The sequence below is a fragment of the Falco peregrinus genome, chromosome 3 (genome assembly GCF_023634155.1).
Source record: "Falco peregrinus isolate bFalPer1 chromosome 3, bFalPer1.pri, whole genome shotgun sequence".
In the NCBI taxonomy this organism is placed as follows: Eukaryota; Metazoa; Chordata; class Aves; order Falconiformes; family Falconidae; genus Falco; species Falco peregrinus.
Genome location: NC_073723.1, coordinates 48,286,049 through 48,301,655, shown reverse-complemented (window position 1 = coordinate 48,301,655; position 15,607 = coordinate 48,286,049). Strand labels below are relative to the sequence as shown.

Genomic DNA, 15,607 nt, shown 5'->3' with positions numbered 1-15,607 from the left:
TCAAGACTTTGGTTCAGAGAAGCACCTGGAAGCTTGGATGAATATAATATCACTCCTCCAGCTGGGTAGGAAATTCATAAAAATAGGCTTCCTTAAAAAATGTTTCATAGTCCCAGATCGCAGGCAATATTGTCATGCTCAGATGTCCTGCTGCATTTGGTATCTCTGCTTATACATGAATTTACTCCTGGAAATGGTGATATGAGTACATGTTTAAAAAGGGGGATGAAGCAGAGACAGAAGCCTTGGCAGGAGTTTGATTCCCAAAATCAGACTGAATGTTAAGCACTTTCTTTGATCACTTCATTCATTTGCAGGGTTTTCAGCTGACCTAAGATGTTCTGTACTTATTCTATATAGGATTTATGGACTTAGGGTAATTAGAAAAAAAGTAGTTTATGGACCTGAATATGCCTTTACTCTCTCAAGTACAAATCAGGAGTAAAATAATTAGTTTGAGAATGAGATGCATATTTTTTTCAGTTACATCCCAGTCTAAAGATTATATTGTGGGAGTGGGAGAAAAATACAAACTAGTAAATCATACATGCTGCTTAGACATTGAATTGCTTTCCTCAAAGTATAATAAATTGGGAGACCCATAATGCAAAGGCAGAGGTGTCAGCAGGATACAATTAAGCTGTGAATTGCCAAGCAGAGATATAAAATGGAAAACCCCTATCTGTTGTGAGCAATTATATTTGGATTACTCATAAACAAAACATTTCAGTCAGATTTCTCACAAATACCATTGAGGAGAACTTCATGGGCTCTCCTGTAGCTATATGAGCTTGCTTCCTTGAAATAATATTACATTTGTGAATGTAGCCATCTCTGTATGCATTGATTTTTCCCTCATATATGTTTGCTTTCACTTGTGAAAGTCATGTCCATTTCTTTTATATGTTGTCTTTGATGAGCTGTATCTTGTTGCAGTGTATGATGTATTTATAGTTGAAGTACCAGTACAGATATGAAACTCTATAAAATGCAAGAACAACTCTTATATATGGAGAAATTAATAATTTCCAGGGAAAGAAGTTATAATTATAATTCAATCAAGGCAATTCTGTTTTTTCGTTTTCAGACAGGAAGTGCTCTGTCTTAAGGACATCTGAAATTCATCTGTAATTACAAAGTTGTCATTTGTACAAATAATATGATTAAATAATGCTAACCTCTGACAAAATAAAAGAGGCTAAATTGTCTTTTTCACTCAAAACAGATACTAATTAGTTCCAGACAGAAAGTTGTCCTGATACAATGCATTACTGGCTAGTCTCACTATTGAGACTATTGTCAATGGGCTGAGCTGCAAAGGCTGGAAGTGAGTAGGTACACTCCCCACTAATTGTTACTCAGTTTTTCAGATCACCAGTTTAGAAACAAACAAAAGCATCAGTTGCCTAATGCAATATGTGAAAAGGCCTTTTTTCTGTGCGAAGCCTGTATTTCTTTCCTCTTCAGCACAGAACTTTAGAGACCAAATCATATACTGCAGAAAAAAATTGAAGGTTCAGCTTTAGTGAAGGAAGAAACAGGAACATGCTTTCATGTTTCTCACAGCCATTTTACAGAATCCCTGTTTTCCCAGACTTTTAACAGTCTATAACAGATGAACATATAGTTTCTTGAGTACATTCACTGAGAATGGCTAGTTAATCTTCACTTACAAGATCAAGACCATCAACACAAGGCTGTCAAATACACCAGAAAGCTGCTGCGATGCCCCAGGGGAGTGCGGAGGCTGAAGCTGAGCAAGCAGGAGAGCTGGTGCTCGGTCTTCATCAACGGTGGCTCCACAGATCACAGTTCATTTCTGAATGGCAAATAAGCCTTCCCAACAGCAGAAGTTAAACCACCTGCATTGTTACAATTTTTTTGTTTTCCTTTAGGTCTATAGGATGTCCTTTTTTCCTGGTGCCATGTTGGTGCCTTTAAAGTTTTGTTTTTAATAGTAATAGAAATGTATTGTAGTTCTTCTTTTAAAATAGGGATAAAGAGGTTTATAAGAACACACACGCAGCAAATGCATCAATATGTTCTAAGTAATGAATTACCCATTCTGTGCTACAATAATTCACTTTATCTCTCACCACTCCCAGTGAATTATTTTTATATAGTGATATTTATTAGCAAACTGCCATTTGCATCACTTGTACATTATTGTATCAGTATTAACTATACTTCTAATAATTCTTTAGTGCTTGGTCTCATCAATAAAGAAAAATGGATGGTGCCCATGAAGCATTTAGCCTTATCTTAGTTCTATATCCCTAACACCATCGCCAATAGCACAAGGGTAGATACATAATAATTTAACTGGCAGTTCTTGTCCTTTGTACATTTCCTCATCTGCTTTTCTCTCCTGTATGCCAGTATCACTGAGTTTGTTCTGTAAGAGCAAAGGATGTTTCCCTACTAATGACTATTTAAATAACAGAATTACATCGCTGTTGTACTTGCTTCTTTCTGTCCCAGAAAATGACTAGGAATTAATTAACATTAGAACACTGGAAAATCCTATGAATTTTAACATTATATTCTGTGTGCTTCATTGAATGATTGTACACCTCCTAATGCAGAACTGATGATATCTTTACAAACCTCTGGGGGAGTGTGCAAGGTCATTAAAGTTAGATTTGCAAAGAAAACATATGGATTTCTCTCACACATTATTCTTTCCTGTGCTGATAATACTACTTTTGAGCTCTTGTTCAGAGTAGCTTATTTGTACTGAAGGATTCTTTTATCCTTTATCCTATTCATCTACCTTTCCAAATTTTTCATTTCATAAGGAAAATGAACTGTGGGTTTTTTCAATACTTAAAACAGTCCTACAGGAAAAAGAGAACTTAAGTTTTCAGCTGTTAGTGTTGTCTCCAGAGAGAATGGTTACTGAAAGGCAGCCCAGCGTGAAAAGCAAATATACATGTCAGAAAGGAAAATAACGATTTATACTATGTCTCCTTCCTGTCTTCATCACTGATAGTTTATTCTGTGAAGGAAGATTCCAGAAGTAATGCTGGTGTTTTGGCATCCAGGCATCTGCATGGGAAGAAAAATGATGTTTTATTAAAAATTCTCCTTGGAATCCTAAGTTTATTCTATATTTCTGCTGATTGTTTATTTTTATTTTTAAAACAAAGGGGGTTTAGATTTAGGGGAGCTCACAACATCATTAGCACCCTGCCAGTGACTGAGGGAGAAATACTGGCAAACACAATCCCTCCTGAAAGCAATGAATCCCTCTGTACTACTTACTGAGCAGAATCTTGGCATGTTAAGCCAGATGGATTGCTTAATATTTCTTTTTTCCTTTACAATCAGGTATTATTTCCATAACCTACATTTTTCTGTTTTAAAATGAACTTTTTTCCAAAAGTGAATAGCAACATGTATTTAGCAACATGTATTGTTGCTAAATGTATTAAGCAACAACTTAAATGTACCACCCTGTATTAACAAAATTTGCATAAAATTTAAAATATTTAAATAATATATTCTTGCTGGTTCCATTTTAAAGGAAGCTATTGAACAGGGAAGAAAAGTACTGTCTATGCATCCAGAACCAAAGGTTGTTGAAATTATTAAACAGCTTTTAACAGCAGACAAAAGAAATGTTGTCTTCATTTCAGTTTAATTTACTTCAATATCTAATTCCAAGTTAAGGAACTGCTTAGAAATAGGGTGAGCTGAAGCGTCATTATCTTTAAATCGTCTATGAATAAATTCTTAGTGTGGGATGCTAAGACTTATGAATTCATTCATTAACTGTATATAAAATTTGCTTTGGTAATAAACCAGTTTTAAGTATAAAATGTTTGATTCATTTTTCCTCTGTATACTACATATTTATTGCAATTTTATTTAAATAATAAATACACCAGAAAGGCTGGGGTTTTGCATTTCAGTTGAATTCCTATTTCCTTCCAAAGCAGCTTGATATAAGTGGTAAGTAAATAAAAATGAATCTTCTAGTAAAGAAGAATTATCATTCCTTTGTAACAGAATACTACAAAAGTGTTAAGCGTTTGAATAATTATGCTGAACTATATCACTTCTTAAATAGGAATGTAAGGTGTTTTTCTGATAGCGTATGGAAGTATCAGGTTCGTTTACAAATTAGACTCAGTGGCAAAGCAAATATTTTTTTTTATTTTATCTACTGACAACAATCACACTCACTTGAGAAAAAAGAATAATACACATTCAAAATAAACATAGAAAGTTTTTTTTTAAAAAATGTTCTATGGGTTTTATATTTTCAAGTGAATAGGAATTATTTACACAAAAATAATGTTGAAAATCTCATGAGAAATAATTTTATATTGCAGTATTTTTGTGAAAAATATTTGACAGGTTTTCCAGAAATATTATAGTCAGGGCCTTATAAATAGACCAGTTCTGTGATATAAGGGAGATAGAATGGCTATATGAACATTAAGTCATAACCCGCTAATGCAGGAGCATCTGTACCCAGAATTTTAATTCAGTAGAGGAATCCAACATTTCTAAAATTGTTTTAATTTCCCAATGGAAGAAAATAAAGTTTTTACATTTTCTACTTATTAAAATTCTGCTTAAAAGTGGTGGAAATATCAAAATGGGACGCATTTTTTCCCCTCAGCAAAAGTAAGGCATTTAATTTAAATTTTGATGTAACATTACATCAATTTATTTTAAAAATGTAGATTTATGCTCACATTGTTATTGATGTAGATTATATGTATGTGATGCTGGCATTTTAATTACAGACACTTGGTTGCTTTGTATTAGGCTGCTTTAATGACTTATTAGAATTAGAAAATTCTTATTCTTTCTTTAAAGCATTAATCACAGGAGATCCTCTTAAATCACACAGCTGACAGACACCTATTCCCAACTTGCTCAAAGTTATGAATGAATTAATTTGTTTCAAACATAAAATTGCTAGAGAGGCATTTCAGAGTGTAGTTTGCTGGCCACTCCTGTTTGTGTGTATCCAACATGGTAGAGGCAAGAAAATCCTAGCAGTAGAGTTCCATTTCTCAATGCCGGCTGAGTTAAAGGAGAAGGAAGAGATTTTAGTATGTCAGTGGTGGAGAGCACATTTAAAGCAGCAAGAATCACACCGGTTTCAATCAAGTGGTGATACACTAATGATGCCTTAACTGTGTCTCCTGTTTCCTCCTAGGTCTTACTGCTGCGGCATCTCTGGTATCCCTGGCTTGGGCTCTGGCTTCCTACCAAAAGGCCCTCCGTGACTCCCGTGATGACAAGAAACCCATCAGTTATATGGCTGTTATCATCCAATTTTGCTGGCATTTCTTCACGATTGCAGCGAGGGTCATTACTTTTGCTCTGTTTGCCTCGGTTTTCCAGCTGTACTTTGGGATCTTTATCGTGCTGCACTGGTGCATTATGACCTTCTGGATCGTCCACTGCGAGACAGAGTTCTGCATCACTAAATGGGAGGAGATAGTTTTCGACATGGTTGTTGGGATAATCTATATCTTCAGCTGGTTCAATGTCAAGGAAGGAAGGACACGCTGCAGGCTTTTCATTTACTATTTTGTGATCCTTTTAGAAAACACCGCCTTGAGTGCTCTCTGGTATCTGTACAAGGCCCCACCAATCTCTGATGCATTTGCCATACCAGCACTGTGTGTAGTGTTCAGCAGCTTTTTAACAGGCATTGTTTTTATGCTCATGTACTATGCCTTCTTTCACCCCAACGGACCAAGGTTTGGGCAGTCACCAAGCTGCGCTTGTGAGGACCCCGCTGCTGCCTTCACCCTACCCCCAGAAGTGGCCACAAACACTCTGCGGTCCATCTCCAACAACCGGAGTGTCACAAGCGAGCGGGATCAAAAATTTGCAGAGAGGGATGGGTGTGTGCCTGTGTTTCAGGTGAGACCTACCGCACCATCCACACCTTCATCCCGGCCACCAAGGATTGAGGAGTCTGTCATTAAAATCGATCTGTTCAGGAACAGGTACCCAGCGTGGGAGAGACACGTGTTGGACAGGAGCCTGAGGAAGGCGATCTTAGCGTTTGAATGTTCCCCTGCTCCTCCACGGCTACAATATAAAGATGATGCCCTCATCCAGGAGCGCTTGGAATATGAAACTACATTGTAAACAAAGCAAAAAATCTTGAAGAAGCTCCGACATTAACAGTCCAAATTAAAGGTTGACAGTAGGGCTGTAGGAATTACTGAACTGCGTACTACAAGTAGAGCAGCAAGCTGTAGTGTTCTTAGTCTGGCTATCATCATGATTATCATTTGATCCACTGTGTGCAGTCTGCCTGCCGGACACTGATACAGCAGCATCACCTGAAAGCCTCAAAAAAACCCCAAACCCTGACCCACACATACAGATCAGTTACTTCAGCTGGGGAAACTCACCCATGACTCCTTGCTGCTATGAAACTCTGACTGCACGATATTTAAAATCAAACCAACAGGAAGGCTCTGCCCAGAGCTTTCAACTCTAGCCAGTAGTGCATTTTATTTTAGAAATGAATGATTAATATTTGCATAATCAATGGCAAAAGCAAACAAAAAATACCTGTTGAAAAATAACAAAACTGTAGCACACAGTGTTGCTGTTACAAAAACTTTTCTGGGGAAAAAATAGGAGCTTAGTAGTCTTCAACACTCCCATCAATCAACCATTCGGGTTAGAATAGATTTGCAAAATAGTTCTTAATTAAAAAGATACATCATCATGTTTGTAAGGCTGTCAGTGGAAAATAAGCTAAATTCTGATTAATTAGGTTATAAACATTAATACAACCAGAACTGTTTGTTTTTTGTGGAATTTCAAAGTCTTTTGAAATGCAGTTTAAGTTCTTTACACTACTTTCAACAGAAATCCTATGCAGCTCGCTTCTGGTTTTCAGGAGAAATAAGGAGCTCTAGCACGTAGTGATGTAAATTAAATGATAATCATGATTCAGTGTTCAATTTGCAAAAAATATATAGACATATGTAAAAGAACAGGGAAGTATAGTTTTCATATTCTAAACTTTTTGGAGGACCCCATTCAGATATTTCAGAAGAAACTATGAGGAGATGAATACACTGAAATTTCTCTGTTTCAGGACTGAGAATGCATGATTCAGTGTGTGAATGTGTGCAGGGGTGACAAGAGACTGACATGCCATACCCTTCTAGTGCCAAACATTGTATAACTGCAAGGTTGATATTGTCCGAGGGACAAATAACGAGTGGCACAAGCCCTGCCAGAACAAGAAGCAGGAAAGACCAATCGAGTTCTCAACGTGTAGAGACAGCTCTGATTTTTCCCACCCAAGGTGAAAGTGATGTCTTTTAAAGGCTTTCAGCCACCTCTTAGTAAGTATATTCACCGAAGTATAACATAAGCAAGTTAATGTGGAAGACCCTCTTCTGCCTGTTCGAGACTTGTGTCCAGATACGTCTAAAAATTATGTTGAATCTCTTGTAATAGAGTGCTTTTGCTGCAAGCTTTTGGGTTTTAAATACCTCCCTAAATCTAGTCAGTGATGTCCTCCTTTATGTTAAAAGTATCCCCTGATGGTGCTTTCAGATGCATTAAAGGTGCAAGTCAAAATTTGATAGTATTTTTTTTAAAGCTGGTGCAGAGTGAAAAACTCATGAATTATTTCAATATTTTTGTAAAGTAAAAATATGGTATGAAAAGGTTACTTTTTATAAACCTCAAATCTTTTAATACATTTCATTCTCTTTATAGCTTAGATTTTAAGAATTGGTCCATGAATTTTATCAACTGGCTTCTGCAGGTTGATACAAACCTGGTTTTCACACATTATGGATTTGTTTTGCAGTGTAATGCCATATGAAAGCCTACATGGGTACTTTTAGAATACTCTATAAACCGTGGATCCTACTTCAAATGTAAGTGGCTTGTAACGACACCAAGCGGTTCCATAAGAAACAATTTGCTATAACTATTTCCATCCGTTTTAGGAGAGCGAAGCAGAACTGAAGAATTACTGTTGTAAATGGCATTGTCAGAATGGAGAAGACCAGATGATTGGTATTGTAATCTTCATTGTCAGATGTATCCAGTGTAGTCACTGCTGTATATGCTGCTGGGTAAATTTCAGTCTTTCCTATTATTAGTATTTGTGTTATGGAATGGCCAAGGTTACACAGCCTATGTTTATTTGTATGCATTCAATTAGCCATTTTTAATGTTGACTTTTTTTATTAGTGAAATGTTCAATACCTGTTATTCTTTGCTGGGGCGAGTTCCTCAAAACAAAATATCTGTGAAAGTGCAGGAATCTGCAAGGCAGAGGGAACTTTCCACAGATCAAAAACCACCTATGCTTCAAGGTTTTCTTAGCTATTTTCAAATAAGCAGTGGCCAGCTGCCTCTATAGTAATTTTTTTAAATAAAATAATTCTTTCGTAGTTCAAACCTGCAGCTTTGTATAAAGTGATTGTCCTTCCCTCCATGGAGATGTAGCTGATTATTCAGAGAAAAGCACTGATATTTTGTCAGAAAATATACCACTGCAAAAACTGCTAAAAAAAGATTTTGGGAGCAAGTCCTTTGTCCCGTCAAATTCAGTAGCCTTCACTCCAGAATCAAACTAGCTTGCACAAGGAAATTGCTGGGGTTTCTTTGCAAACAAGGCAAATGGCAAGCTTTGTAATCCAAGATGTGAGGTCTCTTTTGGAAACAGTTCAGTGTGTTTGCTGCTGCTTTTACAACTCAGAAATTTTAGCATGGGTGAGGTACAGCAGGCAGCAGCGCTCCTGAGCTCTCAGCTCCCTCCAGCACCTCCCAGGGAGAGGGACAGCATTGCAGCTATCAGTGAGGCTGGTCCTCTTCTGATGTCCCTCTCGTCCTGTCTTGCTCTTCCTTAGAGCTGTGACCCCTTTGGTCAGGGCTTACAGAACTGCAGAAACGTTTCATACAGAATTTAAAGGGTTACAGTCTGGACCAATGCTTGCATTGCAAGGTTTCTGAAGAAGGTTTGGGGTGAATTTGTTTGATTTGCTCTTGTTTGGTTTTGGAAGGAAGGACACAGAGGTGTTACTTATCCATGTGTCTTTTAATATTTAGCATTTACTTTCCTTACTCTCCCAGCATTTTTAATTTTTTTTCAATACTGTTTGTAAAAATGTTTATCTTAAGCAAACTACTGCGTGGTCTGAGTGCACAGCACCATACATGGCAGTACGTACACATACATTCTTTTCAGAATTCAACCCAGCTGTTTGAGGAAGGGGAAGTCCTTTTACACTAAGTCAAAATTTGCTCTCCAAAATCTTGCTCTGTTATGTTCATAACATCAGTGATGCTTGCACTGAGAACAGGCTGGCCATTGAAATCTTAACGCTCAGATGACTACATGGACAATTTCTTAATTTGTATTGCTGTGAATAGTCACATTAAAAGCTGTAATAATTTTTTTATAGAAATTGTCAAGATTAAACATAGTCCACGTTGAAATTCCATGATGGCCTTATGGACAGTTAATAATCAATATGCACTATTCTTTTTACCACAGACAGTTTTAAAATCAATAAAGTTCAATTAAGACAGCAATAGGAAAAAAAAATAAGGGTTGTAAAAAGTATTAACTTCTACTTTTGAACTAATGAAAAAATCAGGTCTTTTAAATTTCATTCCAGAATACAGGAAAATAAAAAAGTTTGTAATTGTATTCTGGTAAAAAAAAGCAATCACATCTCTTTGTTAGAAGTGAGACTTACAAAAGCATTGTTCTAATGAACCAAACAGGTTTGCCAAGCGGATTTAATGGTAACTTATCTGGTTAAAGACTTGGTCCTAAAATTTTGAGAGTTGTGGATTTGTATGTTACAGAAAAGTCAATTTAATTAGTATTCACTACTCTAATTGGATAAAGGAGAGGTAATGCATACCCACGTTCATTCACAAAACATGTAAGAAAATGTAAGATAAACCTTTTGTCTTATTTTAAAAGGAAAGTTATTTGTTCTATAATAGGATAATTTTTTTTTAATTAATTGTTTGAAAATATGTGCAATACTTTTTTTCCTGCAGATTTAGTAATGAAAAAACTCATTTTTACTTTTGTTTATGTCAACTTAAATATGCTTCTTGTGATAGAACAATGTTTCTGTGCTTGGTTTAATATGGGCTTGACGGCATATAAATAACATTTGCATTGGTAAATCAGGAAATTTTCTATTAATTGATTTCTATAACATCAGAGAAAACTTTCCTTTCAAAATTAAATGCTAGGCCTCAGCTGCCTGATTTTTTAAACTTTTAAGCAGAGGAGGTAAATTAAAATTTTATTTGAGCTGCAATTTTTAATATGCGATAAATATCTATTAAACCCAAATTCCTTTAAAACATGTGATAGTCCCCAGAAGAGCAATTCATGAGTGGTACTAAAAGTACAAGTGCTGCTTTATTTGGAAAGGGACTCCCAATCACACAATATATGCATTTACTTTTTATTGGCCAGCAAATATTCACAACCAGCCTGTTAGTTTTTTAATAATCCAAATTAAACAATTTTGAAGTGTTTGTGACTTGATCTGATCATACAACTCCTTAAGAGCCTTAAAAGTGGCACTGTACTGAGTTTTAGTTGGCTCTGCCTGTGATTCAGCTCCCAAAGCCACTGCCCTTTCTCCGTTCCATCCCCAAAGTCGTGCAATCCGGAGTGACTGAGATTCTGTGATTTACTCTGCACCCCCTGCACTGCCTGCACAATGCCAAGGAAAAGACTTCAGCAGATTGCTGGGGTCCTACTGCTGCCTCTCTTGCTCCTGTGCATGGTGGGAAGCAGAGTACATTGCATTTGTGCATCCATCTAAACAAGCTTATTTAGGCTGAATTCCTACAAGAAGCGTGTGATGAAAATAATCACAACACGTGTCCATGAATTTAAAAGCTCAACACTGTAATTACTAATTCTATAGTACAACAATGCAGAGTGTGGGACCAATTGTCTAAATACACAAGCCATTTAATTTTGCTAATTGTAGCAATTAGACTAGCTCGCATGAAGCCCATGCTCTCAGCAGAAAGCCAAATGGAGTAAGTGGCAAACTGCCATTTATATACCAGAGACACTATGTTATGAAATCCTCCCTTGACTGTTTATAGAACTATGTCTTTTCATTATGGCATTGAATCCATTCCTCTTTATTCTCATAAAACAGATGAAATGCAAAATGAAAACAGATCCTTTTAAAGATGAGAATTAAAAAAAAAAAAAAGAAAAAAAAACCCCAACAGATTACTGCAGTTCACATATAGTGTTTTTTTGAAACAAATTCTGTCATCATTTTCACTTGGCTGCAAATTGCTGAGTGGTTGGCTTCTGAGATGATTTCTCAAGTCTGGTAAGAGCAGATTTCATTATAGGAGAGATGGAGATGACCTTGTAAAGCCTTGCTTATGCAAAGTTAGGAACATGGAGTCACTGATCTACAGATCATTTACAAAGCTTTTTTAACACAAGACAGGTCCCCTGGGACCATTTGTTTTGCTGTAGTGACAGCACTGCAGGTGTTTGGTGGGATTTCTTCACAGTTACGCCAGTATGAACATGAGAAAACAAAGCCTCTGGCCTTGGGTGATGAATTCAGACCATGGTAGTGGAAGCCTTCACCTCCCAGCTGCTAACTGAAGTCAGCCAGAGACCTGCTTCATACCTAAAAGCCAGAATATCGCTTGGCTCAACCAGAAATACATACTCTAAACTTAGTGCTAAGTCAGCATGAATTGAAAGATTTCTTCTTCTTTCCTCTTTAGTTCAAACATTTAGGAATATATCCATTTTGACCGAGTTACCATTATGTGATTCTTTTAAGGAGACTTTGAAAAATGTCTCTGAAACCAGTCGTTTCCAGTAATCCTTACAAAAGCCAATTGCTGACCACATATTCATTAAAAGGAACTTTTTCTAAACATGTAAGCTTGGCTCCTGTCCTTATATTTTGTTCTCAATGCTTAGCATTTAGTTCTTATGCAGAGGATCTTATATACCTATTAGTAAGCCATCTGCCTACCTTGAATCCTGGAGCAAAGAGGACAGATATGCAAGATGCAGGGGCAAAAGTCTTCTTCAGCACATTTACAGGGTGATTTACATGAGCTAGAAAGGTAAGAGAGAAGTTTGTGTGTAATTACAACAGAGTTACAGACACCATACTCATTGGTAGAGATCTACAAGAAATTGTGAGGTAGGTAGCAGCTAATAGGAAGATCAAATCTAAACTTCTATATGCAAGGCACCGTAAAATAAAAACAGCCAAGAAACTTTAAAGTGTAACCAAACATCTCGTTTCCAGGAATAGTTGGGATAAAACTTTAAAATGTCGCAGATTTGTCAATGTAACTAGATGCTACACTCATAGAAAGACATGACTGCTATGGATACAAACATTTTCTCTATCTGTAGATTTCAGTCTCTTATTTCAGATATCTTTGGAAGCAATCACTTCTGGATCTTGCTTCTGGGCATGCTGTAGCCTTAAGCATGGTAGCAGCTTTTCTGCACAAGGTCTGTGCTGCTGTAGGAAAGTCCACATCCTTTCAAAGAAGCTTTGTGTTCGGGTTTTTTGCACCGAAATAAACCTCACAAAAGCATTTCTAGTGTGAAACAGGTGTGTCCACTCAGCCACCTAGTGTGTAAAACGTGCCACAAAACAGAACTTCACTGATAAGTGATTTCCTCAAGGTAAAAAAGATGCCAGTTGAATGTCTAGAAGAGCCTTCAGAGACATAACAGGGCTATAGCAAGACGTAGGCTGTTTGGGTGCTACGAGTCCTCTCAGGGCAAGGCCTGGCCATAGTCCAGCACTCTCTCCCCCACCTCATGCACCAAAGACCTCACAAAGGGGACAACCACATGCATGGGCTGGCTGAAAGCCACAACACACTGGGACCAGACACCTGGCATGCTGTGGCACACGCACAGAGGTCGGCACAGGCACATCAGGGGCCTCAGGCTAATACTCTGATCCTCCAAACTGCACTAACCAGGAGCTCCCAAACTTTTTATGCTAGACGTTGAAGCACCTAAAGTTTGGCTTCTGGACTTGGTCAGAAACACCTTGATCTTCACAGTACAGAGTAGCTCAGCTCCTATCTCCCACCGAAGCCTGCCAGGATCCCCTGAGCAGGTATTCTGCCCATCTTACCTGAAGGACTCGGGTCCTCTGGGGTGCTATCAGACAAAGCTTTGCAGAGAAATACTCATGACTGCTTTTCCAGCAGTAGATTTGTGGCAAGCAGAGACCAAGAGGAGAGCCAGGCTCAGTTATCTCTTCAACTAGCAATGATTCATATCTCCAGCTACTATCTCTCAGGGGAAGGCTATAGGGCTGCATGCTATTGAGGAGAAGGGCATGCTCCCTCCCTCTAATTTTGAGGCTGTTCTTCCTCTTCATGGAAAACGTAAAGGTTATCCTGTGCAATGTAGGCATACTTCTAGTATTTTGATGCATTAGGTCCCCTTTATGTTGAGAACGCTGAAGTTGTTGCACACATCCAGTGCCATTGCCTGCATCCAGCCAGAGTAATGTCTACAGTAAAAATTTGGAACAGATGCAAAATTACTCTGCTCACTTTCCAACGTGACCAAAAGCTGTATGAACATGGTTAGCACTGTGACAAACCCTGAATCTCTACACACTGCCTTGAACCAGGTCTATTAATGCACTGTGTGCTACTCTGGCCACATTCACCTGGTTTCTCATTAGAGCTCAGGCAGACTTTGCGTGTGCACCAGAGTTACACCATGTAGCTTATCCATAGTTCCCTGAGCCTGTGGTGCACTCCCAGTTCTTTTGACAAACAAAGATCAGTTTGGGCTTAGCAAAGGGCAAACGGGCTCTGTGCTGTCTAGTGAAGCATGTGGAGCAGCCATGGTTTCTCTGGACAGTACGTTTGAACGGCAGTTGTGTGCAAATTGTCCAGCTTATGGTGAATGTAAATATGTTCAGTGCCCACAGTTTGGAGCATGCTATAAAGAGTACTATTTGTGAAAATATTTGTTTTTCTCATAAGAAAAATACTAGGATCACGTCTTGTCCTTGGGACAAAATTTACAGTATCAAATGCATTTATATATATATATACACACACACACGTATATATAGTGTGTGTGTATGTATACACATGACAATGAGTCCTGAGATTCTATTAGGATTCAATCTTATACTTTATTTAAATTCTAAGCCTAAAAAAAAATATCAGGAGCATTGTCATCAAGGGTAATCAATTGATAACTGCAAAAAGAAAAGAACATTATTGGAAAACACGTCTCAGTCATTATTGGAGACAGCTTTGCAAAGTATAATGCCAGTACATCAATGAAAAGTTGTGGAGGAAATAAGTCTAACACTATATTTCATCATCTTAAATATTTTTGTAAAAGAACACTGGGGCGGGGGGAAGATTTGTACAAAATAAATAAGCATCTACCACATTTAGTTAATCAAGGAAAAAAATAAGCAAATGGGAAAGGGATCAATTGAACCTTTGTTTCATTTAACATTTGTTGTATTTGTTTCACTGACCACCAGTTATCAATGTCAGTAGGTTCTGAAGGAAATAACCTTCATTAATTAGAACAGTTTACTTGAATTTGGACTGAAGAACACTAAAGAGTGTTTGTTATCCAACACAAATGCGGTTGCCTGATACATGCTGTCAGAAGAGCGATTTTCTGGTTCATGAATTAAGTACTGAAGATAAATTTCAAATGCATGTATTTGAAAACAATACCTCTGTCAATTTAAATGTACCATGCATATACAGTAGCTATTTCTGGAATTTTAATTAGTGATGCTTTTTTAAGTATGTGTTCTACATTACTATCTGTGTATCCCAGATTGTTTCTTAGATAACAATAAGGATTAATTTTAAATTTTATGAAGCTGAGGAAAAGATTACTAGCTAGTGAAGGCCCTTGTTCCATTGACATTCAAGTGTATGTCTCAAGTTCCTGATCTGAGTCACCATTCAGCATTAAGGATAGCGTCTGGAAAACATAGTAACTTTCCAACAGGATCTGATTTATGCACAGAAAGTTCTGAAATTGTAACAGCGACCTGGTCAGACAATATCAGCAGCTACAGAGAGAAAGTCCAAAGGTAGTCACTAATGACTCCCAGTGCCATCCCCTGTATTTCCATTCTGGACACACACAGCCTTCCTGCCGGCCAGCATCCACCCGTGCTGTGGTCGGTCCTGGTGCCGGCGCCGCGGGAGTTGGCTCTCGCTGAAAGGGAAGACAAAGTAGGCAGCTCGTTTCCAGCTCCAGTTCCCCCTGGCTTTGGGCTGGCCCACAGGACATATTTCACTGAGAACACCGAGACTGCCACACCGATCTGAGCAGGATTTAGCCTTTAGACAGCACTGTACGGACAATGAAAAATCTCCCTCTGTCAGTGGAGAGGGCAGCTGCCACTATTTATAGTTGCAAAGTGCTGGCGTATTGTCATGTATTCGTGGCTGCTATTGATTCCTCCTTTTTTATTTTATTGGAACAGCTTGGAACTTGTCAAGCTTTGCTTAGGTTGATTTGCTGCTAATTAATTCAACAGACATTTTTAATCTTGCAAATTTGTGACTTGTAATACAGTAATCAAGC

General features: G+C 37.7%; 1 protein-coding gene across 1 annotated transcript in view; it reads left to right on the top strand.

The window, feature by feature from the left end:
- The window catches only part of XKR4 (XK related 4), a 231,300-nt gene extending 224,603 nt beyond the window's left edge, over positions 1-6,697 (top strand). The window contains exon 3 of the mRNA XM_055799869.1: positions 5,177-6,697. Coding sequence (XP_055655844.1) covers positions 5,177-6,123 — 947 coding nt within the window. The 3' untranslated portion in view covers positions 6,124-6,697. The remainder of the gene's footprint in view (positions 1-5,176) is intronic.
- The last annotated feature ends 8,910 nt before the right edge of the window (positions 6,698-15,607 follow it).